Raw genomic sequence first — 26,153 nt, 5'->3', positions numbered from 1 at the left:
CTCCACGCATCCGAAATTGGCGCACGCCCAACGAAGCCGCCGCCGACGTGAGTCCAGGGGGCGAATTTTTCGTCCACATCTCGATAACGTGATCCCAAACCGAGATAACCCGGATGCATTTTTTGCATCTCGCCAATGCAGCAAAAGTATTTTGGACTCCACTTTTTCGATGTTTTGACGAAGTGACGGCTTTGACGCACGCCTTGGAGGATCGGGGGGTGGTAACGGTTGCGCCGTCGCGCAGAGATAGAGAAAGAGAGAGCGCCCCCTGAGGCAACGTCGACGATTTGAGTTAAAATCCAACGACGACTTGCGACTAGCGCCTATTTGTGAGTGAAGAAAAAATGACCAGCTCAAAACTTGTGGAGTCGCTCGCAGTGTTCAGGTAAAGGTCGTGCGGACAGCACCTGGCTTGTATAAAAGGAGACGACAGCGTCGCTGATCGTGATTCCTCAGGTGAACTGCAAGTACCAGAGTTCTTCGGCAGTTTGAATGGTTAACTTGAAGTTATGATCCTAGGAAATATTTTATTGGTCAAGCTTCAAAACTTACTGGTTACTTTAGAGAGTCAAGCATTTTTTTCATACAATTTCGGGACCAAACCAGAAAGAAAATATCTTGGTGCATTTTGTTAATTAGGAGAATTTTCTTTGTTGGAATATTAGACAGAAACGTGTATTTTCTGAATTGCGCTGTTTAGAAAATTGTCAAAAACAGTGTTGTGATAATGACACTTGCAGTTAAAACTATTTGCATTGAGATAATGGTGTTCGGTTTTTGAGTCAGTGATATTAATAGGGTTTGCAATTTTTGCTCTTTCTATTGGTTTTGCAAGGGTACAACTAGATTCCTTCGGTGATTTTGACGCGACCATGTATAGTGTCGGAAACTGAAGTTGCAAAAAATCTTTGGAAACTGTTGTGCTTGATTCTGAAAAGTTTCTTAGTTTTTTGTGAATTGAAAAAGCTTAAGAAACACTCAGCTAATGCCTACGTTTTTTTTACATCAGCAGTGTAAATGTTAGAAAAAAGTGAAATTTCCTTAAACTCCTGCGTCGCTTTTTGGCGCTTGCCACTAGTGTTAGGACAAACCCCAAAATCGGAAACAAAAAGTTCAGAAGAAACCGAACCAGGAAATGCATCACCCCATTGAATTTTCACCATTGCATTATTCGCCCGTTGGCTCTGTCCCGGAATCTACATCATCTGAGCGTCGTCCATCGAGCAACGACGCCGGTTATTGCAGCAGCAACAATTCAACGGCTTCACTTGCTAATATCAGACCGTCAGGCGGCCATGAGTTGCTCGGAGTAGAATTAGAACAAACCGGTGCTCCTAATTTTCCTGATAGCGCGATGACTTTTTGCAACCCCGACGACTTTATTCTATCCCTGGACTCGAGTCGCCAGAATCAGCGCAATAATTTGAACAACTTTTCGGATTTACAGCAACCTGCAAGATTCTCTAACCCGCCTTTGGTGAGGCGCAATTCGGTGGCCGCCTGTCAATCAAACTCGCGCCAACGAGGGCAGTTCTGTCACAGCGAGAACTCGGCCTTTTCCCCTTCGTATTCGGGCAAGTCTGTTGCGCTACGCGGCTCCAATCTCTTCCGCGACAGGATTCCCGATCCCCGACCTCTTCAACATCAACGAAACAACTGCGATTTGCAGTCAGCTATGCAACCACTAGCCGAGTACGAACGTCCTCAAGCAGATGTTGACCATGCAAGTGTTTTTAATCAGCATTCTTCCAATCTTATATGCATCAACGGCGACGAGAAGTTACCTGACCGTTTCAACCCTCTTCGGCGTCAGCTGTCCGACTGCGCCGGGCAAGAATGTTTGCGTTACGAGTCCAGTGGCCAATTCAACAATTCAGACTTTTCAAATTCAATGAACAAGTACTCTTCCCAATGTCTGACGCCTCCGTCTCTTCGTAGCGGCTCATGGGAGGGTCAATGTGCGACCAAACCGGCTTTGGAAGACCTTGGGTTTATGGACCCAGCTCTGCTAACGCTCCCACACCAGGCAAACTCCATCGGAGCAGCCGACAGTGTTGACAAACCCGTCGATTTGACGCAACCTTTTGTGAATCAAGGAAGCTTGGATCACCTCAGCTCTGGGAGGTTGGTTAACATCAGAAGTCGCTTAGTTGCGTTTAAAACTTTAGAGAGTCGTGTTGTCGGTTTGGGGCGAGTTGCTGAGTTTTTATCAGCCAGTTTTAACACCGTAAAACACTGCAGAACTAAATTTATGTTTGTCACTTGATCTGACTCCGCACGTTATAAACTTGATGCCTACATAATTCACGGTTTCAAACATTCTGAAAAGAAACAGACAAGCCAAAATATTTGCATGTTTTTGGAGAATGACATTAGAATTGTCGAACCGTTATGTTTTGTTCAAATATATTGGCTTGTCTGTTTATCGTTTTTGTCTTAATGTTTGGAACTTGTGTGGTTATTTTAATCCCAAGCAATGCAAGTTGTGGTTTGGTGACCTCTCTTCACTCGAAAACATATCACTGATGTTGGCAACTGTGCCAACTATTGGTGCGCTGTGGAGATAATCTCGTATTTTTGGATAAATGTTTGCGTCGCATTTGCACCAACGTGACCTGCAAGTGCATGAAGCACCAGGGCCGGTGCAAACATTCTTCCTAAAGGGGGTCACAATTTTGCAAAATTCTGGTAAAGTGTAAAAACAAACTACTTTATCATAGTAATCTAAATCACAATGTTTATTGGTTTTGTGGGTGGAAAGGGGTTCGTTTGCACCCCCTGTTTTCTTTTTAACAATCCAACCGCATGCAAGCCGTGGTGTAGCGCTCGGCGCTTGCATTTTAAGCTTGAGATAAGCGCGATACGATCGGCTATGATTCACCCTGGGTGCATTAACTGTGGTTAAAACGTTTGCGTCGTAAGCAAACGGCGACGTCCCCGTCTAAAATGTCATCTGATGAACTGAGGTCGGAGTACACGCCTGCTGGCTTCTGCTGTGTTTGTTGGGCTTGACGCCAATTTTCTCCGTAATTTGTTTATTTTTCTGGGTTCTGTTGATAACGTGCCGACATTTTTTATATTCTAGGAATTTCAGTCCATTTAAACTCCCTGCTGGTCAGTGTGTGTTGGTCACTTTTTTTGGGAACAATATTTTTCTTTATGTTGATTTTTAGATTTTTGAATCGAATAGAAAAGTTATTGCCATGTTTTTATTTTTTTTAATTTTATAACTGCCCACTAGAAACTACGCGATTTTTTTAACTTGCTGCATAAGAAATGTGCCGAAACTCTGATTTGTTTTTGTTTATTAAATTTGTAGTTATCAGTCGACAACCCTTGTTGATTGCATTCATTCATTTTGTCATTTGTACGATCGCGAACGGTGACATGATAACCCGGTCGTATAACGAACAATAAAACGACGCCCCTGCAATTAAAGGCATTCGTGTGAACGTTGCAGACGCAAACGCCTATCTAAATTGTTACGACAGATCGTGAAGGGGTCAATGAGATATAAATGGTGATGTTGATGGTTTGTATTTCTGAGGGACTGCCATTAAGTAAAAACTGATCAGTGTTTTCCATTGAAAGTTTGGTTGTTTTTTTCTATTGCATTTTTTTGAAAAGGGATTTTGATTTCATTGTTGATTGTTATAAGGAATTAAAATTTTTACTTTGCGTTTTTGTTCCGTTTCAAAAGATCGAATGCTCAACGTTTGGGGAACTTATTTTATATGTTTTTGAGGAGTTTTTCTCCTTTATAGCTTTTTTGGTTCGTTTTGAATTGACTCGAAAGGCCTGTCAGAGTAAAACCGTTTTATTTGCAGCAAAGGGACGATAACCTATATCGTCTGCAAATGCTCAAATATCACACAGATGGGGAAGGTCGCAAAGGTTAGGGTCTAGCCCAGTGACTTTTTCATCAACCGCTATTGCGCCTCGAGGTTGCGTGCAAGTCCAATCAGCGCTTCGTTAACCTACGTAGATACAGATTCACCGTGTATTCGGATAAATAAACACCTCTGATCAGTTAAAACCTTTTTTGTGCAGGTTTCATGCCTTCAACAATCTTTAATTAATTTGCATATTATTGGTTTGCGGCTTCTGGCAGAACGCAATTAGCAAACTCGCGGTCAACCTGGGAAGATTTTTATCGATTTTGACCTTTGCTGACATTTACTTCAACCAAAACTTGTCTAAACTATTGTTAAATTAATTACTACGTACAGGCCTGGCATTTTTTGTTACTATAAATGCTTGAGGCCGTTCACTAAGTTTAAATGTGGCATGTTTGAGGTAAATATATAAGGAAGCAAAAGTTTTCACATTCCGTGCTAATGGTTTATTTGCTCCATTTTGTCATTAAAAATATTCATACATTCCTTTAACATACTGTTATCAAGGTCATTAGAAATGAAAATATCCAAACATTTGCAACAGTTTTGTGGATAGAAAAATGTAAAGTTTGTGTAAAAACGTCCAAGGGTCAAAAAACTTTCAGAATCATGATGGAAAAAGTTTGACGCACTTGGTCAAAAATACTTTCAACGTCACATACATTCTTTCGTAACCCAGTTAATCAACGAAGCCCACAACAAAACAAAAAATAAAGTATTAGTGAGAATGGCACAAAATGCTGAATTAAACTTAACCGCAAGGCGAACAATGACGACTAAATGCTAAACATTAAAGACTGAACTTCGTCATTAAACCCAATCTTCTAGCTTTTCACTTTTCACTAATAGGTGTGGTGTACGCGTCAATCCGTCGGTTTTTGTGTAATTAAAACACCCTTGTACCTGAATCCAGACCCGACGCTCGTTGGCACTTGGCGTGTTTAATTGAACCCGTCTCCGCTCGTGATACGTTTAATGTTATTTGATTGATGTCGTCAATGGGCTTTGCGATTCCCTGATTGAAAACAAATGAATGGCTGTTTTAAAGCATTTTTGCCAACACCAATAATGTCATGAACGGTTACCAAAATGTTTGAGGTAAAAGATGTTGCCTATATACTCCATTTGGGTTCCGTCTTTTTCCTCATATATTTTCATTTGTTCTAACTTCTGTTGCTTTTTTTCAATGGTTTGAATTTTTAACTTTGGTCTTTAATCAACTGGTCTTACCTTTTCGTTATTTTAATCAGAAACAAATTGTCAAGGAGCTTGTATATAAATAATACATGATACTGCGGTCGTTTTAACAATCGTTGTGGGTTTCATCAGTGAAAACCCTCTCACAGTTCGATTTAGATGAAGATCCATTTGCATTGTTTATGCAAGTGAAATAAATTTCACAACATTTTCAATATTTCAAGTCGTTTATGTTTCAGTTTTTATGTCTTTTCAAGACTTATGGTCTTTGTATTTTAAACTAGTTTCTTAACTTGTTAAAAAACTCAAATTATTGATGTTTAGATCACATGAGCCGGGCGTTATGGGTCCGATCGGCAGCTCCTCCGCGGCTCGAGATGCCGCCAAAACCCGCTACACCTCCGAAGATGAGGCATGGAAATCGTATCTGGAAAACCCGCTCACTGCTGCCACCACTGCTATGATTTCTATCCACGGCGACGAAGACTCAGCAGCCGCCCTCGGTCTCCTCTATGATTATTACAAGGTCAATATTTTGTTGTTTAACCTTTTATTTTGCCAAACCTGCCCACTCATAGCCACCTAAATTTATCATTTAAACTTGAGGCCACATTTTCAAGTTAATAAAATCGACCCTTCAAAACGAATATTTACCTTCTATTGCTACCGGTTCAAGTCATGATGCTTTGGTTTAAGTTATTTTCACAAACGGGTTTGTTTTCAACAAGCACATTGCTGATTTGTTTTAACTCTGATTCAATTGAAACTCTTCAGGTGCCGAGAGAAAAACGAATTCTTTCGTATCACACAGGGGAAACCCCCGTTTCCGATGTCTCATCCACAGTTTCCAGGTGAGCAAAAATGACAAAATATCTTGCAAAAAAAGAATCACTTGCATTTTGTTGTCAAAAAATGTTATTTGCAAAATTTCAAAATGCATCGTCAATATTTTGCATTTTCTTACCAAAACTGCTTCATTTAGTTTTAGTCGCTTGTCCACAAAAACATATTCACAAAATTGTGCAATCCATCGTAAGGATTGCGCAACTTTTATCTTTGAAAATCCAAAACAGCTAATCCGGCGGTCGCATGTTTGAAACGTTTTGCAAAATTTCGCAATCTTCTGCGCGTGCAATTAATCAGTGATAAGCTTAGCAACACGCAGGGCTTTTAAGTCGCCCATGCCGTCGCGCACATGCAATTCTCGAACCATTCCTGCGTTCACGTGATCCGCTGGTAGAAGTCACGTGAAAGAGGCGTGCGCTGCTGCAATCGTGGTTAGCATTCGAGAACTGTCGATTGTGACGTGATAAACACGTTCATCAGCAGCGCGTGTTGCTCGCCTCTGCAGTTTCTGCAAAGCAATATCTCTGTATTGTTTTGTATCAACTTACTGGGGGTAAATGTGACATATTATGAGGGTACATGTCAGAAGACAACATTTAGGTTGGAAAGAATTTAGGGGCAAATGTTTCTTTACAATGCGCCATCAAGAGCAAAATGGTTGACATCTTTGCATGTTGAACGAAACATTTACCTCACAAACTGTCAAAATGCTTGTTAAAAATATATTCAAAATTTCGCCTGCCATCTTTTTATGCAATAATGCAATACCTAATATATACCTATTTTGGCATTAAGTTTTCGACCCGACCAATGTTTTAAGTATTATTTAACCAGATAAAGATAAATGGGACCTCATTTGGACGTCTAAACATCAGTACAAAATATACATTCCCGAAAGGGCTCTACTAACTTTAAACCACATCCTAAGTTTTTGCAGTTTGCGCGGCATAAGCTGACATATCTTTGATCAATTTGCTGATGAAAATTCCTCTCTTGTTGAAATATTTCCCGGTCAGTAGAGTTTAGCCGGAGAAGCTATGTTTTCTGTCAAAACATTTCGCGGCATTTTATCGCTGAAAATCGGCCCAAATAAACCGAATTCACCCATAACTTCGGCTCGCCACTACTTATACTTGACCTACAGCAGTTTATAGGGCACAGGTTCTTGCTCAGCGGATTTTATTTTCGTTTTCGAATTCTTGGAAATTTATTTTTATGGTTTTTGCTGAAATAAAATATTTCAATAATTTTTCTTTACTTATTCGTCGTCCAATATTTCGTTTTTCATCTATGAAATACCAAAACGTTATTCAATTGAATCCTGTGGGCTTTAAATTGTTAAACTATTAGGGTTCAATGTTTTATAGAATATATTTTACAATATAGGCCGAAATAATTTTAAGTTTAACATGAATTTTAAAATGCGCGAGGACCGACTTGATTCGGCATAACGCCTTTAACAGGCCCGGTATACTCTAGTTTAATCTTTAGAGGTTAAAATTAACTTTGAAGGTCTCAAGTTACACACAACTTTGAGCTAGAATATACAGGTTTTTTAGCATGCAAATTTGTGTCTGATTTTGCCTTTATGCGATTAAACCGGCAATTTATGTGACCTATCTTCGATTGAGTGACTCTAATTTCGGGCCATTTTATTCCTTTTTAAATTATTTTTTTTTTAAATAATTTCATGCTGTTATTATGGAATCTTTGCATTCCGGCTCCTGTGAGAAGACTTGATTTTTCTTTAAAATTGATTTTTAATGCAACGTTTGCATCCGGTGAAGGCAACGTTATGCGACGCGATTTCGTCGGGGTAATTACGCTGGGTGACACTTTTGAGGTTCATCAAACCTACTTGACCCAACAAGTTTTAATTGTTTTCGAGGTTAAGATAATTCAAAACCAACTGCCTGCGTGCTTTGGTTAAGTGCGAAGAATCAATCGTTGGAATCAACTGCATATAGCCCGCTTGGAAACCATAAGAATCCATAATATACCGTTGGGTGTAACCTGTGGTTGTCAATTTTATATTTGACTTTTAATGCACTTGAGGTAGAATCTTCAAAAAGAACAAAGTTTGGTTTTATCAACCGACATACAGTCGTGAAGCTATTGTTCAATTTGAATACATTCTGCATTCAGTTTATCTGTAGCCAATTCACTTGACCAACTTGACTGATCATGTCGCTCAATACAACTATATGATTTAGTGTAATAGTTTTTGATTGATTCATGTTTTTCAAAATCATTTTAATTGAAACATTGGTTTCGAAAGATCTGATGAACATGAAAACTGTTTGTAAAACGTACGAACGGCGCAAGTTTAAACCAAATGTTTGATGCAACATAAACATAAGCTTGCCACCGGTAATTTAGAGGTAACTTTCGACAGACCGCGCCAAATGCATTCGATGTTCGGTATTTCACGGTCAGGCTTCTAAACCCTGAAGTTTATGATTGTGTCCGTGTTCTAAACTCAGAACGTTCCCGACTGGATCTAGTTTGACGTTAACAGAGAAACCGCTTGTGGAATTTATCCTATATATCATTGCCGGGATACTTTCGTAAAGCGTTAACTTTTGCTCGTAAATTCAATCTTTAGGTCTCCGCATATATTATCTTAATAGACAAATCGTCTGAGAAAGTTTTTTTGACGGTTGATATATGGTACTTTACATTGCATTTACTTGTAAAAGCTTTAAGAAAAATGTAAACACGAAAACAGAGCTTTTTTACGTTGTATGTTAAAAAAATTGCACCTTTCTTTCGCGTAATTATTGTTTTTCGGCCATTCCAAAACGTGTATGGTACTTATGCAGGAAGTACATCTGTGTCATTTTCATATCCTAACTGAATGACTTTTAGGATAAGGGTGATTTTGTCCACACTGACAATTTTCCTGCTCAAAAGAGCATCATATTAAGTGTAGGCTTGTCTTGTTTGTCGCAAAGCTTAGCTTGAAAACAGTTGTAATATTGTCAGCAAATGATTGAAGGAATCTCTTGGTTGATTTTCAGGAAACATCTGCAAGGACATGACGTCGATTCGAGCAACAGCACTTTATCTGATGACGTCTCGATCCTCTCCCCGGTCTCCAACGTCAGCAACTCGCGCGCTGGAACCCATGCAGGTTTGTGACGTCACGATTAACAAACAATAAAAGTTTAAATTTGAACGAAACATTTCTGAAAATTTACAACCGACCAAATTATAATGTTAAAACGAACTGAGCGATGTCTCTTCAACACACAATCCACTTTGTCTGCACAGCACTTTGTGTTTTGTTGAGGATAATTTTTTTTGAAAGGGTTTGTTTAAAAAAACATTTCGGGTTTAGTTTGATTTTATCTGGGCAAGTGGAAAGTAGATTTTTAATCACTATAAATTTTGCACTTTGCACTTTGTACCAGATTTTGCAAATGTTTGGGGGTAAAACTTTTTTATTTTTTTGCTGATTCGGGTTTTAAATCAGTTCGACCGGTGGCATTTCAGCGTTGCTTTAATCAGTTTTAACCGACGAGGCTTCAAAACAACACCCGGCAGTGCAGGTGGCAGACGGTGACTCTTTTCAACTTCGACGGTGCAATTAATTATCACGCTTCAACCTGCAACGGTTTAAATCGGATTAGAAATTCGTGGTCTAAACCACTGTGCCATTCAAATACGATCCTACGCCTTTTGAACATTCTGCACATCAGGGCGTTGCCCTTAAACAGTACACAGCTCACAGAAATCGACAAACAAGCTGTTCGCTTTGGGATTTACTTAACTGCAGCTTGCAGCGTCAGGTAGACCACCTGCGGACACAAGCAGGGTTTCAGGCGTCGTCATAAAAATACAGCGCTTTTTTCAAGGTGATCTTGTGGGTTACAAAGTATCGATGCATAGCGGATATCTGCTGCACGAATTGAAAATGTTCAGACAACAAATAACAACCGATAGTTTAACACAAAATGATCGGGCAATAATTTGTTTTTTTAGCAATGGGTTTGTGCATTTTCTCAGAAACCCTTAATAGCTGGCATTTTTTTTCAAGCCCAATCTGGCTGCAATCTCGCTGGGATCGGCGATAAAATGTGAATTGTATACTCAAAACACCTTCAACTGTCTTTTCTCCAGCCCCCAACCTTCAAACTCGACATTTCGTATCTAAACGACGCAAACCACACGCAGTGATTCACAAAATATTTTTATCTTCGCCCAGATCTCATCCTGCGAGATGTCGTCGCCGAGAGCTCATCTTCTTTAACCTGCACAGCCAATGACGTCAGTATGACCCAGAGTGACGTCATCACACTGAGTGCGGTGCGCAGTGAGCTTTCGACCTTGAGCGAGGTAAGTGACCTTGAGCGAGATTTGAAGGTCGACCTCGTGGAAGTGATTTTAGTTCAATTATTGTTCTCGGTTTCCTGTTTCATGTTTAGGTTTTTGTCTGATTTTTTATTTATTATTTTTTTGTTCTGAGAAAAATTGGGAAAGTTTCTTCCACAGGTTTTTGTTGACAGAACATTATTCCAAAGTTGGAAGTAGTGATTAAATGGAATAGACGAGGCACCAAAACGACTTGACATGGTTTATGTTGCATTTGGTTTGAAAAATACCAAAGGTTTACACTCTACAACATTGTATTCCAAAAGCGTTTGAATAACACAACTAACTTTAACACAAAAGTCGATGACAATAATTCCAACACAATCCCCTTAATTAGTGCGACAAAGTTACCCCTTTATTTCGTCATAAGCGGTCAATAATTACCTCACAATGCGTCACGGCATCAGCACATCCAACCACAAATCAGGGCGTTACCAGTGACAAGTGTTTACGAAAAATAACGTTAATTAAACGTCCGTTGTTGACACAAAAACATGCGAGTGGACGTTAGAGTCTCTCCCTCGACGCGAAGTCATCAATAAAAACAAACTTCGCGATCGGACACGTCAACTGTGACGATTTCGTTTAAATCGGCAGCAAAATTACGCCAATCGTTGTGACCACATTTCGCTGCTGCTATGTTGCAAAAAAAACGGCATTAAGCTTAACAGATTTTGTCTACATAAATTGAAGTAAAAACTCATTTTTTAGGTACAGTATTTTTTACAGAAACCACTTTTAATTTTTTGCGTTTAAATTTTGAAGACAACTTAAAAGTAAAATAAAAAAGTTTTTGGATGCAATAAGTTGAACTCACCAAAGGACATTAGGAAAACCCGTTTGAAAAAGTTTGAAAATCTTAATCAGGAAAAAATCGTGGCGAGAAGTAACGAACGCAAAACCCCGGCGGGCAAAGCGCTCGGTATTGGTTAAGTTGGTGTATTAAAGCTGTATATGCATGTGTGCAGTGAAAACACTACACATAGACATCAAACATGACACGTTGACCTTGAAAGGTCGATCAAGGTCACCGGATTTTTGCACGTGGTCAGACCTTTTCAATACTTGCGCAATAAAGGGGATTTAAACCCTTGTTATGATTTCATAACACAAGGACTTTTTTAGTCTATTTTAATTAAAATGATTTTACTAAACGTGATGACAAGTATGTAACGCAAAGATTAATCCGGTATTGGTTTTTATGTTCGTCGAATAGTTTCTTTTATAGATTCTTATTAAAAAACGACCTTCATTAATTTAAATCTAAAATAAATCTTAGTGTATGAATAATTAGGACGTTTTATTCTGATTCATTGTAGTTTTGATTTCGCAACATTGGGTTCAACCAATTTGGGCGAATATTTACCGTAGTTTTTCGGTTTTGCAGCAACACAGTTGTGCGATTGTTTCAAGGTTGGCCAGCTTATAAGGTGCAGCGCATGTGGTATAACGTTTGCCAGCGGGTAGACTTTACTGTATACAAAGCAGCGGTGTAAGCTGCTCCCAGACTCGTGTGCTGCTGGGTTGCGCAAAGTTGAAAATAGAAATGTTCTACTTAGCAAGACGTTTGTCGTGCTCTTGGGCTATCATCGTGCTCTTGGGCTATGTATGATCAGCCTACGTTGGTGGCAATATTTTATGCTAGTCATTTTGGTTTAATTGGTGGGAACTGTGAATATTTGATGTCAAATGCCATCGCGCCGTGGATCAGATTGCGTGTTTTTCGCACCTTTGGTAAAGTGCTGCGCTTTTTGTGGTAGCAAAGCTGAGCGGAGGTTGTCGTTTCCAAACTTTAAGCTTGGGTTTGCAAATGTCGCTTGCGCTGGTTCAGAAAAACCAAAAGAACTTGACAATCAGTTGTCGATATAAATCTTGGTGGTTTGAAATCCAATAATTTGTGATAATTGAGCAGTCCAAGTTATTTTTGCAAAAACACAGAACAATAAAAATTCTTGTCATCTTGACTTAAACCTGCAATTGTGGTTGTTTTAAAATAGTGATTTCACAATCGTACAAACCGCTATTCTAACAGAAAACATTTGTTCTTTTATTTCTTGGTAACTTCTACTTAACACACAAAGTTACCGAAAAAACAAAAAAATACTTCTCCAAAAAACACTAAGCATCTTATTTACAAGTCCAACAATTTTAACCAAGGCCATTTTAGCGGTAGCTATGTTCATTAGCAATTATTTGTAAACTGATGATTTGCCAACCAAACTTGGCGCAGAAAGCATTTGATAATTGCAACAAATCCTTCCACGAAATTAAATTGGAAATATTCATGACCGGTTGGTTTTATTATTTTTGCACCCGTTTTTTATGTTTTATCAATTCTCCCTCAGAATATTATCCTCTTATGAATCACGTTTAGGTTTCTGCCAAAACTTGTAACAAGCGAATTTTTTAACCCAAATCGGATCAACCCAAAAATCTCTGCAATAATCTCCCATAACATGTCATAACTTTAATGGCACGCAAGCTGCATATGTTAAATCTCATTAACATGTCGATGAATTAAATTTATATTTTTATCTATCTCTTGGCCAGTATTTTGTGATACTTCTATCATTAAAACACTCCAATACATTGTTTTCATGTTGTTTAATAGCAGTTAGGGATACAGTTAATGATTTTTCGGGCACAAAAATATGTCGCCCACAAAAAATTATCAAAGGTCTCGATAGCTTGTTATGTTGTCCCTGTCCAATACCGAAGATCGTTAGTTGAAATCCCACCGCGGGAATGTCTTTCAATTTTTTCACTTGCGTTGTCAAAGGTGGACAGGGTTTCGAAAAGTAATTTAATTAAAAATAAAAAGACTTGTTAAAAAAGTAAGGTGTTTGTAACAACTCAATCGTGTTACCTGAAATAATTGCAACGCATTGCCGCGAGTGTATGCAAAATCTTCAGCAAACTGTTTTGATCAAGTGCTTGTATTTGCATGTTTCGAATTAGGCTCCCACTTTGTGTATAAAGTTCAGCCAGAAACCGAAGTCAAATCTGCCCACAGTGACTTGGCGTGAGAATATCGCTCCACGTTTAAAGTGCGAACAGAAACAGCAGCCACATAACCGTGGAGTGCTTAGCGCATAAGCTGGGAGTTTTCTGCACTGTGAGACGAAACAATGCAAGGTGATAATTATTCGCGCTTCAAAGTGTGTATTTAATTGTCCAATGCGGCGATAAAAATCACGTGCGGTCGCGACAACATCGAGACAAACACATGGAACACTTAATTGTGATGCAACCACAATCGTCTGTCAACAATCGAATAATTCGCGCAAAGAGCGGTGGAACGCGAAAGACAATGCAAATCCGTCGCGATCACTCTTTCCAGGAAGCGGCTCATTGTCTTTGCAACTTTTTTTTCAAATTCGAACATCGCGTTTGTTTTGTCATAATCCAAGTCGCGCTTTTGCTGATTCTTGTCAAGTTTAAACGCAGCGAACCGGATCGTCGCACGTTTTGTCGGCAGCCGGAATTTTTGATGAGCTTTTACCCGGATTATCGCCTCAATTAATTATTATTAGCGAACAATGGAACAGAGTGTGTTTGGAATTCACGGAAATATTTCTCGAGATTTCAAATCGAAATTTTAATTGACCTTTTAGTACTTTAATTGTCTTTTTCGTTATGAAACTTTTTTGGCTTGATTTGTTTTGGTATTTGTCGAAACTTATTTTGTCATTAAAAAATAGAGGAAACATTATGAAAATTTATCAAACGATGGATTTGCAAAAATTATCAACGATCTTTTTTTTAGTTTTTTTAGTTTTTGTTTATATTTTCAAACAAAAGTTTGTCAACAAAATAAAATTAAATACGGTTATATAACTGCCGCCATTCCAACTTGAACCTACAATTCCGGTTTTATAAAATAGCCACTTCTGGATCTTGGAAGTGTTTTTGACTACCAAACAAACCTTTGTTCGTTGGCTGGTTCGGTTTTTGAGCCGGGATTTCCAGTAAACCACTCTAGACTTACCAGAAACACTTGATTCTGTTGGTGAAACCAGCAAGGTCTGCTGTTTCAAGCAAAGTTCAGAAAATTATTTCCCAAACCAAGCGTTCTATGCAAACTTATTTACTTTTGCAAAATACCAAGTTGATTTAGGTTCTTTCCTCTTTTTGCCATTTCGCTGTACATGAGTCATTTTAAAGCCGGAAAGTTAATCTGTTACTTCTGGAAATATACATTTCTCCTAACTTTTGTGTTTTCCCTAACTATTTCTCAATTGGTTTGGCAAACAACCAAATATAAACAGTTCGAAAGTTTAAAGTCTCCGTTTGCCAAACCCAAACAATTCAAACGAATCAAATTTCAAACAATCTTTTTGTGTGTTAATTGAGTGGCGAGCAATTATATTGACATATTCAAGTACACTTTTACGTCACAGATATCATTGTCTTTGATCGAATACTTCGATTGTTATTGAAGTTGAAACGTTTGTTAATGTTAGTTTCAGCTGAGTAAAGTGAACCAGCAGGAATAAGGCAAAATGCCATTCCTCAGTTTACTTTAAACTGTGCAGAGAGTTAGATAAATCAAAGTCAAATATTATACTTCATACTTGGGTTTGTGGGAAGAAAGGTTACATAAACATCATGAAACGTTGCATAACTGGAATACATGGCATAGTTGCACGTCTGTCTTCAGTTTTCGTCTTACGGCTAGGAGTTCCATTTATATCACAATAAACAAAGCCCAGAAAACACTGGTGTAGGTATAATTGAAATGGAAGATAATTTCAAACACTTTTTTGTTGCCGTTTGACGATGATTTTGATTCCTTTGGGTACGAATGTTTAGTTTTGTTATAGTTTGTTTTAGTTCTAGTAACTTTACATTTTATTAAACTCGTTTCAAGAATCCAACCAAAAACACATTTTTTTAAATTTCGTTTGAATGACGCTAAACAAGCTCCAACACTTTGTTGTAATAATTTTTTATGTTTGTTTTTTCAGTCGTCCTGTTTTCCTTCCGATTATTCCCGAAAGTTCCATCATGCAACTCCGAGTCAAGCGAGCGACCTGCCAAGATCTCAGGATCATCGGTCGATCAGTAGATACACCGACAATATTTCCCCCAATTGCTTCACCACATCCTTTAACAGCAACAACAACAATAATACAATAACACACCGTTCCCTTACAAGCAAAAACAATAGCAACAATCTTCTTGGATCTCCGCTGAATTCTGTTCCGAATTCGTTCTCCCATCCAGACCCGCATGTTGGTGATTGTAACAGCAGGTAAGAAGTTTGTATGGAGCTTATGAGGTTGTCCGGCCCATAATGCGATCAAGTGTGTTGTGTCCACTAATTGCTTCATCACTTTCCCACGCTTCTCAACCGTTTCATTGCTGGTCATTAACCTGGTACGAAATCTACGCCACAACATATTAAATGATATTTACTTTGTAATACCCGGTAGTTATTAAACCGCCTGTAAGAGTTTGTTGGTTAATGTTTTTAACCAGTAAATCTCCCAAGATGCAAAGGACCTGGGCACAACGAAAATCTCATTTAATGCAATTTTGTTAAAAGTTTGAGCTTCCAATACTCGTGTGCAAAAACAGTTATTCAACTATACTACAAAACTCATTTACATACAGATAAGGTGCCTTTTAATTTTGCCAGTTTTTCAACTTTCATTTATAGTTCACCTGACCCCTTAGCCTGGAATATGATACAAGAATGTTAGAAAGTTTTTACAGTCGGTGGTTCAGCCGGATTTATAATTACGGATATACGGATACACCACAAACGTCTAACTGCAAACGATAATTATATATAAAAGTAATTAAAAAAAGTATGCCAGTAGATGTCAAAGAGTTTCCTGTGGGTGTGAAAACTCTCATTTTTGTGGTTTTTACCGGTATAAACCGCGTCCGCCTCATAGGCCACTGCTATTTGCTGCGTATTATTATTAAGTGTGCGGGTGTGTTGTCGTCCAACTTGACGCAAATCGCTCATGTTATAAACATCAAAGCAGCGATTGCTGGTGGATCGCGCAAACTATCTGAGAGGCCAATTTGACCTCAACTATTACGGCTTATTGCGCTATTTTTTCTCGCAACTTGCAGTATTAAAATGTGGGCGCAGTATCTTGGCTATCTTCAACAACAGATATTTTTAAAAAAAGTTAAATATGAAAATCCATGAGATGCTGGAACATTTTAAAAAGTTAAATATGAAAATCCATGAGATGCTGGAACAAATCGTTCACTTCCTTGAGAATTGATTTATATCCATTGCGAGGGAAAATGGAATTCGATTAGTTTCGCGGAAGGGTTTAATCGCGTGCTCCAGCGGTAGCGGCACCGTCGGGCAATTTAGCTTTGTTTGTTTTTACTTCGTTTTTCCCGGCACCATTCGATGTCTGCGACCAGGCGACATGGTCACTGCACCGGCAGACGCGGCGCATCGCATCATGGGGCGTCGACCCGCGTGATCTAGCCGGCTGGCACAGACAGACTCTGGGCCCGAACGCTCGAGGCTTCCACGTTCCAAGCCTCCGCACTTAACCCTCCGCGCGCCTCAGTCCGTGCGACATAAAGATCATATTTATTTATAAGATCTCTATCCGCAATTGATGAGTCTCGCCGGTGCCCGACTAATCGAGTTTGCGGTTGAAGTTTTTTGAGTCGAATCCAACCTCTGCAAGTTTGGAACACTTTGGCATTTACTGTTAACTTAAATGGTATCAAAGATTAGGTGAATGCATTTTTGTGGTTCATCTTTTTCTGGTTTTTGCATTCTTTTTTTTTGCTCAGTTACCATACAAACTAGCGATAACTAAAACTCATATCTCTTCTTTTTAGCGACAACCGAATATTCAAATAATTCCTTATTTTTTTTCCACAATATTCAAAAAAAATCATTACATCACTTCAAATTTTTAAATGCATAGGAAATTATATGAATCAATTTCAAATTTGATGTTTATGATCGCAAAATTTTAGGAATAAATTATTATTTCATCAAATAATTTTTATTTTTGCAGCAAACTCTTTGAGTACGTCATGGAGGCGCCGAAATCTCTCAAGCAAAAAGACGGCGAACCGACGATGTCTTACATCAACAAAGGTCAGTGATTTGACCTTGAAATTTCCAACCACGATGACTTGCAATTTAGCAAAATAACTCTCCTGCATTCTGTCACATTCTGGGTGTAGCGAGAAGTTCAACGTTAAGTGTTGATTGGATCGACAAATTGCGTAGAAGACCAAAGTGCCTTCGACTTCATAATTAGCTTTTGATCGATGAAAGCATTTCGATTCGCCTCCTTAAATGGAACTCCCTAATTTTTCAAGCACATAGTTTTGAATGTCAAAATGAGCGTAACTGGCATAGTTAAGTTGAATTGTGTAATGGTTCTTTAAGGGGTAACCTTGTAGTTTAAGAACTCACACGGTTTTGGGAAGTGAATATTATAGTTTCTAATCATAGAACATAAAAAAACAGACGCCACGTATGTTTAGAGCACGTTGTTTTCATGGCGGTTCGACAATTGCTGTTGTATCGTTTGATTTTTAAAAGCATTATAAGCAAACTTTCTGGATATTATCCCAACATTTGCATGCCTTATTTTCATAATGTTTCGACCATACCTGGACAAAATCACATAACAATTGGCCTGAAAAGCATTTTTTACTCCAATTCAGGTCAATTCTACTGCATCAGTTTGCGAGACTGCAGCGGGGTGCGGTCACGGTTGAAAGGAGACGGGTTGGTCACGGTAAGTGAACATCACACGTGAACACGTCGGTTTATTCACTTTAGCACATTATAATTTGGCACTTGGGCAAACGGACACTTTGCCTTTTCCCTACGGAAGTTGCGGAGTTTTGCGGCCGAATACTTTAACGTAACTCGTGTTTATTGACATGCCATGCCAAACATGCTTCCTACAAACGTGGTATTGTACATATTTAAACATGACGTATACTGTAGAATATCGTTATTTTGTTAAAATCTTGTGACTGGCGCAATGTCGTGAAACTTACGACAAATTTTAATTACAATCAACATAAGTTTGGTTGCTTTTTTCTGGATATTTTTCTCAATCAAAAACAAATGCTACCAGAGAGATTGTTTGTAGTGAATACATTCTTTGTAGACGGTTTAACAATCACTTTTCTGATCATAACAACAGCAAATATTGTATTGTTTGCAGTAGAATGTATTCACTATATACAAGTTCTCGTGCCGTTTTGTGTTTATACAAGCTACTTTCCGCGTCTGGTGTTCTTTTTTTTCTATGAAGGTGTTTTCTAAAATGGTCGAAGTTATGTATATTTTTTCGTTATTTAAATTAACCGAATACTGTAAATTTTTCTCCTTTATATGCATCTAGTACCATGTGTATAACTTTTAAAAATAATTCGTTTCAGAAATATAAAAACTGTTTCCAACTTTTAGAGCGTCGTGCAAGTCGTCTTCGGCGATGGAAAACCGGAAGAAGAACAATTACGTCACTGGAAATATTGGCACTCACGACAACACACGGCAAAACAACGGGTTATTGATATAGGTAAGGAAGCACGGAAAAATTAAAATGTTGTGTTTGATGTATTTTAATGAACACAGCAGTTTTGGGGGCGACTTACAGAACATTTGTAAAAAACATTCTTTTATTGGCCTTGAATCTTTGAGCATTTGGAAATATTATTTTTTTAATCCTTATCAAATATTTTTACTTTGTGATGGGGATTTTTTGCCAACTGCAATTAAAAAGAAATTATCATTATTATTTGCAAAACTGAAAAAATACTAATTTAAAGTTGGTTGACCAATTTAAAGCCGTTTTAATTCAGTTTGGTATTCTCGCGAATCTGGCGTTTGATAAAATCTTTGGTATCTTTGATATAGGCCACGTTAATATCTTAGGTATCAATGTGGCCTAAAAAAATCCGGATAACCTTTATGTGCCAATTATGCTGACTCTGCACATTTCGCGGTTCGCCATTGTCGCTATAAACACCTGCTATAAAAGCCAATAAAACCGCAGGCCTTAAATGGCGAATCACGATATCGTGCAAAACGTGATACACTAAACCTAACTGTGCGGTTAACTTTCTCTGAGAAAGTCTAACATGTAAGAAAGTTCAAGTTTACAGAGCTCTTCGGGCAATTGTATTTTGCATCGACGTTTCGACGTCCTATACATGTCGCCTTTATCAGGGTAAACAACACTAAATGCGCGTAGTACAGTGCACGGTAAACAAACGAAAAAAAAATAAACACAAGCACGTCACAACGCAACGAAAACATAAAAAAAGATGTAAAACACGTTTACTGACATGTGACAGGGCCGACGTTTTTTGCCTGGATTAATTGATGTCTATTGCTGAAAAGTGGCTCTGGGAGGTTTATCACATTTTGTCACGTTTCTCCGTGCATAGATGACACGATAGAGCGCTATATATAGTCCCGTGGAAACCGAATTTCAACTTTTTGTTCGCAAGCATGAAAATTGTAATTTTATGGTTGACCGTCTACTTAGTTTCACATCTTGTAAAAGCTTATAATAGCATAGATACAGAACAGTGGGTTTATTTACATGCGTTGCGGATTTAAGAACACTCTTTTTACGTTTGGGTGTCGAGGCGGTTTTAATTCTCAGCCGCACTTTTCAAGCCTGTGCACGCGAGTTTTCGTCGCCGATAGAAGTTGTCTCACGTGCGCGGGCAAGTGCCGTCAAAGTTGTGTCGATTTGCAACCCTAACGAAAAAATACAAATCGTTTAATCTATTTCAAAACATCCGCTAGCTGCGCAAAATTTTAGTGAAATGTAGCATAAAATCTACAAAGCAAAATTCGTTTTCGGATCGAATTAGCTAAAGTGAAGATAACCCGTTTTTGTTCGTAACCTCTTTAGAATCCTTAACTCTCGCATTTTCTTGTGTTCTTTAAGAAAGTGATAGTTGAATCCTAAGCCTAATTTTTCAGCATCCTTGCACCTCTGGTTATAAGACTCCTGATCTAAAATACGTGTACTGATCTAAAACATGTACTAATTCAGAAATCGTCCTGATCCACGGATGCTCGACAGACGATTCCAGTTACATATATTGACATTACTTAGCTGACAAATTCAGCACTCTAACCAGTCCGTACATTTTTTTAACAAATGATTATTTTATATCGTGATTTATTTATTTCCTGTTTATAGGACTGATGATGCCATACTTTTTAGGCGAAATCGATATCCGAAGTGGTTTGTAATAAGAAATACACAGACTAATTTGAGTGTGTGCTCATCTGAAAGTTTCAAATTCAGCAAAGTTTTCAACCCAAATATTTTCACCCACAGCCGACTACAAGGAGAGCTGCATGATCACCGATATTGATGAGTTCTCGCACAACGCAATCAGCTTTAAGTGGAATCCCAACGATGCCGCAAAAATCTTCATCAGCTGCAACTGTTTAAGTACAGACTTCAGCGCTCAGAAGGGAATCAAGGTAGGCATCGCAAATCAACATTTAAAAACCGCTATTTATTCGTTCGTTGTGGCTCAGTAAGACAAGATGTCAGCGGACGCAACAAGAGGCGGTGGCCGAAGGTGGCAATTGTCGTAACTGATTCATGCAAAAACTTGCACCACAGACCGGTGGTATAATGAACACCGGTGTCATTGCAAATATAGCAAACTCAGTCTACCTCTGCACGCGAATATAATCCTGGTCTTGTGAGATTAAAAACCGCAGACTTCAAGCTTTTGTATGTAATCGCCAGCTTAATGGAAAAACACTGGTCGAATCGAATTTCTTCCCACGAGAGTTGACATTTCAAATATCTTGCCAAACTCGCTTTGCTAAATTCTGAACAGAAATTTCCCGATTAACTTTTCCAGCTTGTTGCATGATTCACGATATCACTATATTTGTCACCTGTTTAAACGTTGACATTTGCACACATTGAGTGGCACGCCTGACTTTAACGCGATTTTACTAGCAAGTGTTGGTGACTGGTAGAAACCTAATTCCACCCCTTACATGAATCATCCGATCTTTTGATGGCTCCTCCCTCCCTAACCAGTTCCGCGAATATCAAGACATTTTTCTCTCTCTATATGCAGGGACTTCCCCTTTTGCTGCAGATTGACACTTATTTGGATGAGCGGAGAGTAGGAGTTCCGGCGCACCGTGGAGTTTGTCAGCTGAAAGTTTTCTGCGACAAGGTAAGCCTGATAAAACCGCACAAATGCGTGAAATTACATCAGTGCGTTGTGAGATGTTTTATATAATTTTCAAATTTGCAAAGGTTGTGGTATATTAAATACGCCCATACAGAAAAAGTCCCCCAATGCACTGACATGATATGCAATTACACAGCAGAGATATAATTAAATTGAAGTGATTTTTATATTGCAAAATGTGTTCACCTTATTAAAAATTTCAAACCGCCGAAAAATCCCATTCTAAACCAGGTATGTAAACTGTTGCGATCGGTTTCACACAATTTACAAATATTTTGTTCTTAAGTTGTTTTTTCAACAGAATTTTTTTAAATTGTAATTTGATTAAAAAATGTTTTGTAAGTACAAATATGTCGGTTAGGTCAAATGCAAAGGTGTTTGAGCAAAATCCTGAAATATCATTTTTAGCGGTTTTTAAAGAATTTCGCTGCATTGTTTGAGCTGTAAACTCACTGATAAGGCGATGGAAGGCAAAAGTCACGTAGGCACACTTGAAAATCTGTCTTACAGAATTTTGACAGACCACGAAAGCATGGAAAGCAATGCAATACGGTTTCCTTATTTTTACAGGGCGCAGAACGAAAAATTCGAGACGAAGAACGTAAAGCAATGAGAAAGAAACAAAAATCGAAAGGTAAGTTTAAAAACATTGCCAAATATGTATTCATGTCAGCAAAGCCTTAACAATCCCCGGCTAAATTTGCATGCGTGAATCATATTAAAGATTATTTTTAGAAGCTCAAAATTTGAAATCGGTTTCTGTGACTGGTTGATTTTAATCTTCTGACTCATTTCGCGCTCCCGGGCGATTTCATTGTTGATAGTTCAGCGTTTAAGTGATGCACGTTCTATTTCTGCAAAGCGCTGATGCAGACTTAGTGTGTTGTGTAAGCAAAGGTGTGTTGGGGCTTATTCCAAGTTCCAGCACAGGCGAACGTTTTGTGGCGAATCCTGTCGCTGTAATTTCGGGCGCTGTAATTAAGGTTGAAAATTAAGGAGCGGTTTACAGTACCGCAGTCGCTCAATACACTGCTGCCCTAATTTAGATTTTAGGTTGACACAAATGGTTTTTAGATATTGCCTAATCTGAAATGTAAACCAAATCATTAATGCCATTTCTGCTCGAATTATGCAGCAATATTAAATTTAAGGCCAGCCGTCCAACTTAATGGGTTTTGTATGTTAAATTAAGTTGTCAAAATATGATTTTTTATCGAGAAAATTGCTCAGTGAAATTACAGTGAATTTTTTGCAATCTTTCATTTAGATGTTAAAAATAACTCTTGGGCTATTGTGGGTAACCACACAGATGCAATAAATGTTCAAGTATCTAATGTAAAATTTCTTTCGTGTTGTATTGAAGTTAAATTTAGACACAAAACATGTTTAAAAAATCTTATTGGGAATTAGATGAGCTTAATTTAATGAAACTTACTCCTGACAAGTGTTTAATATAAACAACTTAAGGCCAAAGCTTAAGGCTAACAAATATACAGTATACTGAAGCTTACTCCTGACAAATGTTCAGTAGAAACATAATCTCAAACTTTTTCATTTTTAGGTCCATCATCGGTTGGTGCGGGTCAAAGGATGAATTTGTCTCCAGTCAACATCAAACCCGTCATAGAGCCTCAAAACGTCACCCCTCCTCCCCAGCAAGGATCCAACCAGCCTCCTACTACGTCACACAAACGTCTCGACGTGGTTTATTTCAAGACAATCGCAGATCGCGTCACTCCTTCGGTTTACTTTGTTCCGGACGTTTATGGTAAGAATCGGCATTGTGACGCAAACAATCGATTTTAGCGGCTTATTTTGAGTGAATTTCGTACGTACGTGTACATTTGTGGCAATGTCGTATTATGGTGATTTGTATTCTTGTGGGTTAGGCGCGTGGAGTCAGTTAGTCATGCGTCTCAATGGTTCGTGTCTGGAAGTTATTTATGGCTATTGTGACGTGGATTCGTGTCTTTGTCCTTTGTGTGATTCTGTATTAAGATTTGTTACAATCTAAAACTCTTCGCATAGTTTAACTGCGAAAATGGGCTTTAAAATCAGCGACAATAGATTAAAACAACCATCGTTTTGTTATATTTTTCGCACTATATCGGAACAACTGCTAAATATTTTGCGCTCATGCGTATTTTCTCAGTTATTTGCTTTTATTCTGGCTCTGACCCGTACATTGAAAGCTGATAGAGTTTCTCGTTTAAGTAAAGGTCGAGATGGTATTTGAACGCACAACATTGCATAGCACTATAAACACATTGCGCTAAAACACTGATTTGTCTCTGCATAAGTTACTTGCTAGTCCCAAATTGCGCTGGCCAAAAAATTTTTGCATTTTTTTATTCCATGTTTTTTTTAGTTCCCACCAACCGTGTACACGTGACCGTGTCGCCATGCCAACGAGCCCCGGAAACTTTCATCAACGGGATGATGACGCCCACTAGTGTCAGCGAGTTGGATCAAGTTTTCCTCGCCAGTTCGGTAAGTGTCAGTAGTTGGAGGTTCGAACCCCAACAAGACACAAGTCACTGTTACCGCAAACATCAGAGGTGGTCGGTTTAAATCCATCTTTTTTATTTCGAGTAAGCGTCAAAAAACGTGTTAGGATTGATTTAAAATTGTTGTTGTGATGTTGGAATTTGACTGAGATCACGAGGGACATTTATTCGCTATTTACAAGTTAAAATTACCTGATTTTTTACCTTTCAAGAGTTGGAGCCAAAGCTGACAAAAATGTTTTGTTTTAAAATTAAAAAAACATACTTTATATAGCTACACATTTCAAATCCACGTTTATAAAGAGACAAATAGGCTGCAAATAATTTTTTGTTTCTAATTTTAACAGAGCGATTACAGCGATCTCCATCGAATCCCCAACAAGCGAACCCACTCCATGGTGAGTTCCGAAGACGGGGAATTCCCCCCTCCTAGCAAGGTGGCACGTACTGCGTCGGACGGGGATCGCAGAGTTTTACTTTATGTTCGGAAGGGATGCGAAGACGTATATGACGGTGTTATGCTGAGGGAACCCACGTTGAAAGGCCTCAAAGACGCGGTACGTTGTTGAAATAACGTCAAGCAAAACTTATGTGTAATTTTAAGATTTAATTTCTGCTTTGACTTTGACTTCAATCAGTTGGTAATACGACGTCGAGAACATTTTTTTGATGTATTTAAATCGTAAAGATTAATTCAGTGACAATAGTCGAATAGTTCCGATTACAAGAAGAATGTGTTTGTAAACATCAAACCGTTTTGTTGTGTTTAACTAATTGTAGAACATATTCTTCTATGTTCGTTTTGACTTTCGCAACTTAAATTAGTCTTGTCTTTTTACAGCTTGAGGAGAAATACACAATTTCAGCCAACAAGATTTCTAAAGTTCTTAAAAAGTCGAAAAAAGGGTAAGTGAAGCTGAAAAGTTTCGAAATACTTGCTTCTGTTACTATTGGGTTAATACAGTGGTTCCTAACCTTTTTCGACGAATTCCTCCCTTGATAATGCAAAACATTTTCATTCCTCTTTAATACTACATAGTAGTTGCTTAACTATACAAAGATCATTTAATATTGGGTATTTTATTAAAGTACACTCCTCCCCCCAAGTTTAAAAATTCCACCCCGGTTAGGAACCACTGGGTTAATAGGCTATAATCTAATTCCATTTTTCTTCTCGTTCCCAAGTTTTTCAAATCATTCTTATAACAACATATCTTTCCTTGCAGAATCCTAGTCAACGTGGACGACAACATCGTGCAGCATTATAGCAACGAGGACACCTTCGCCATAGAAATCACAAGCCAGGGAGCGGGCGATGACGTCACTCACCAGGTCGTGCTCACTGTTGTGTGACGTGCTGTATTTAATTTTGTCCCCACGTTTTTTCGACGCGGTTTTCGCGTGGTATGCAACTTTTTTGTGAACCAATAATGGAGTGGTTTGTTTTTGTTGAAAGTCCACATTTAACACTTTTGTGTGCCTTTGTTTATTTGTTTGTTGTTCTATTTTCTTTGTTGCTTTCGCCGTTTGTGCCTTTGCAGTGTGAAACTACTTATGCAAACAGGCCTAAATACATCATCAGCATTTTGCGCGTGGACCAACATATATAGGTCCGCCAGAATATTAAGTGCCTTACTTCACTGTACATAACTACACACACACACACACACACACACACATAATGACCGTTGCACTAACACGTCATCACTTATGCAGCGTTCCGTCCCGCTTTGGGGGATCTCCCCAGTTATTTCCCGTCGAACTTTGTATCTTATGCAGAAACTCTTGTCGGGTCGCCGCCGTTTAACCCTGCACGGAAGTGGCGGGTGTTGCCATGGCGACCAACACAATATGCAAATTTCATTAACACTCGCCCTGACGTGTTGAATGTCGCGTTTCAGTTCAGTTGTACTTACAGCGTCGCTTTTTCTACAGCGAAAATATTTTTTTCATGCAATGTACAGAACATACCCCAAAAAGGTTTTCTAGTATCTATTAAATTTAATAGGATTTTAAATCGAAATGCGAACCTGTACATTTCATATGGGACTTTTCTGAGCTTGCAAATTGGCGTGTTTAGCTTTTGACAATCAATAAAATTGAACTGTATGAATCTGTACATCTCTTT

General features: G+C 38.5%; 1 protein-coding gene across 1 annotated transcript; it reads left to right on the top strand.

The window, feature by feature from the left end:
- Positions 1-904: 904 nt before the first annotated feature.
- Positions 905-26,138, top strand: LOC145228447 (grainyhead-like protein 1 homolog). The gene is made up of 17 exons (XM_080093503.1): positions 905-2,124; positions 5,418-5,619; positions 5,868-5,944; positions 8,960-9,072; positions 10,147-10,277; positions 15,281-15,567; positions 17,321-17,403; positions 17,982-18,055; positions 18,739-18,850; positions 20,633-20,781; positions 21,399-21,500; positions 22,089-22,152; positions 23,080-23,286; positions 23,887-24,008; positions 24,373-24,582; positions 24,867-24,931; positions 25,252-26,138. The coding sequence occupies exons 1-17, from the start codon at positions 1,136-1,138 to the stop codon at positions 25,376-25,378; spliced, it is 3,114 nt and encodes a 1,037-aa protein (XP_079949629.1). The 5' UTR covers positions 905-1,135; the 3' UTR covers positions 25,379-26,138.
- The last annotated feature ends 15 nt before the right edge of the window (positions 26,139-26,153 follow it).

Source organism: Phallusia mammillata, chromosome 5 (assembly GCF_965637545.1).
Source record: "Phallusia mammillata chromosome 5, kaPhaMamm4.hap1.1, whole genome shotgun sequence".
NCBI lineage: Eukaryota > Metazoa > Chordata > Ascidiacea > Phlebobranchia > Ascidiidae > Phallusia > Phallusia mammillata.
Note: the sequence above shows the minus strand (reverse complement) of the source record. Positions and strands in the feature narration are given on the sequence as shown.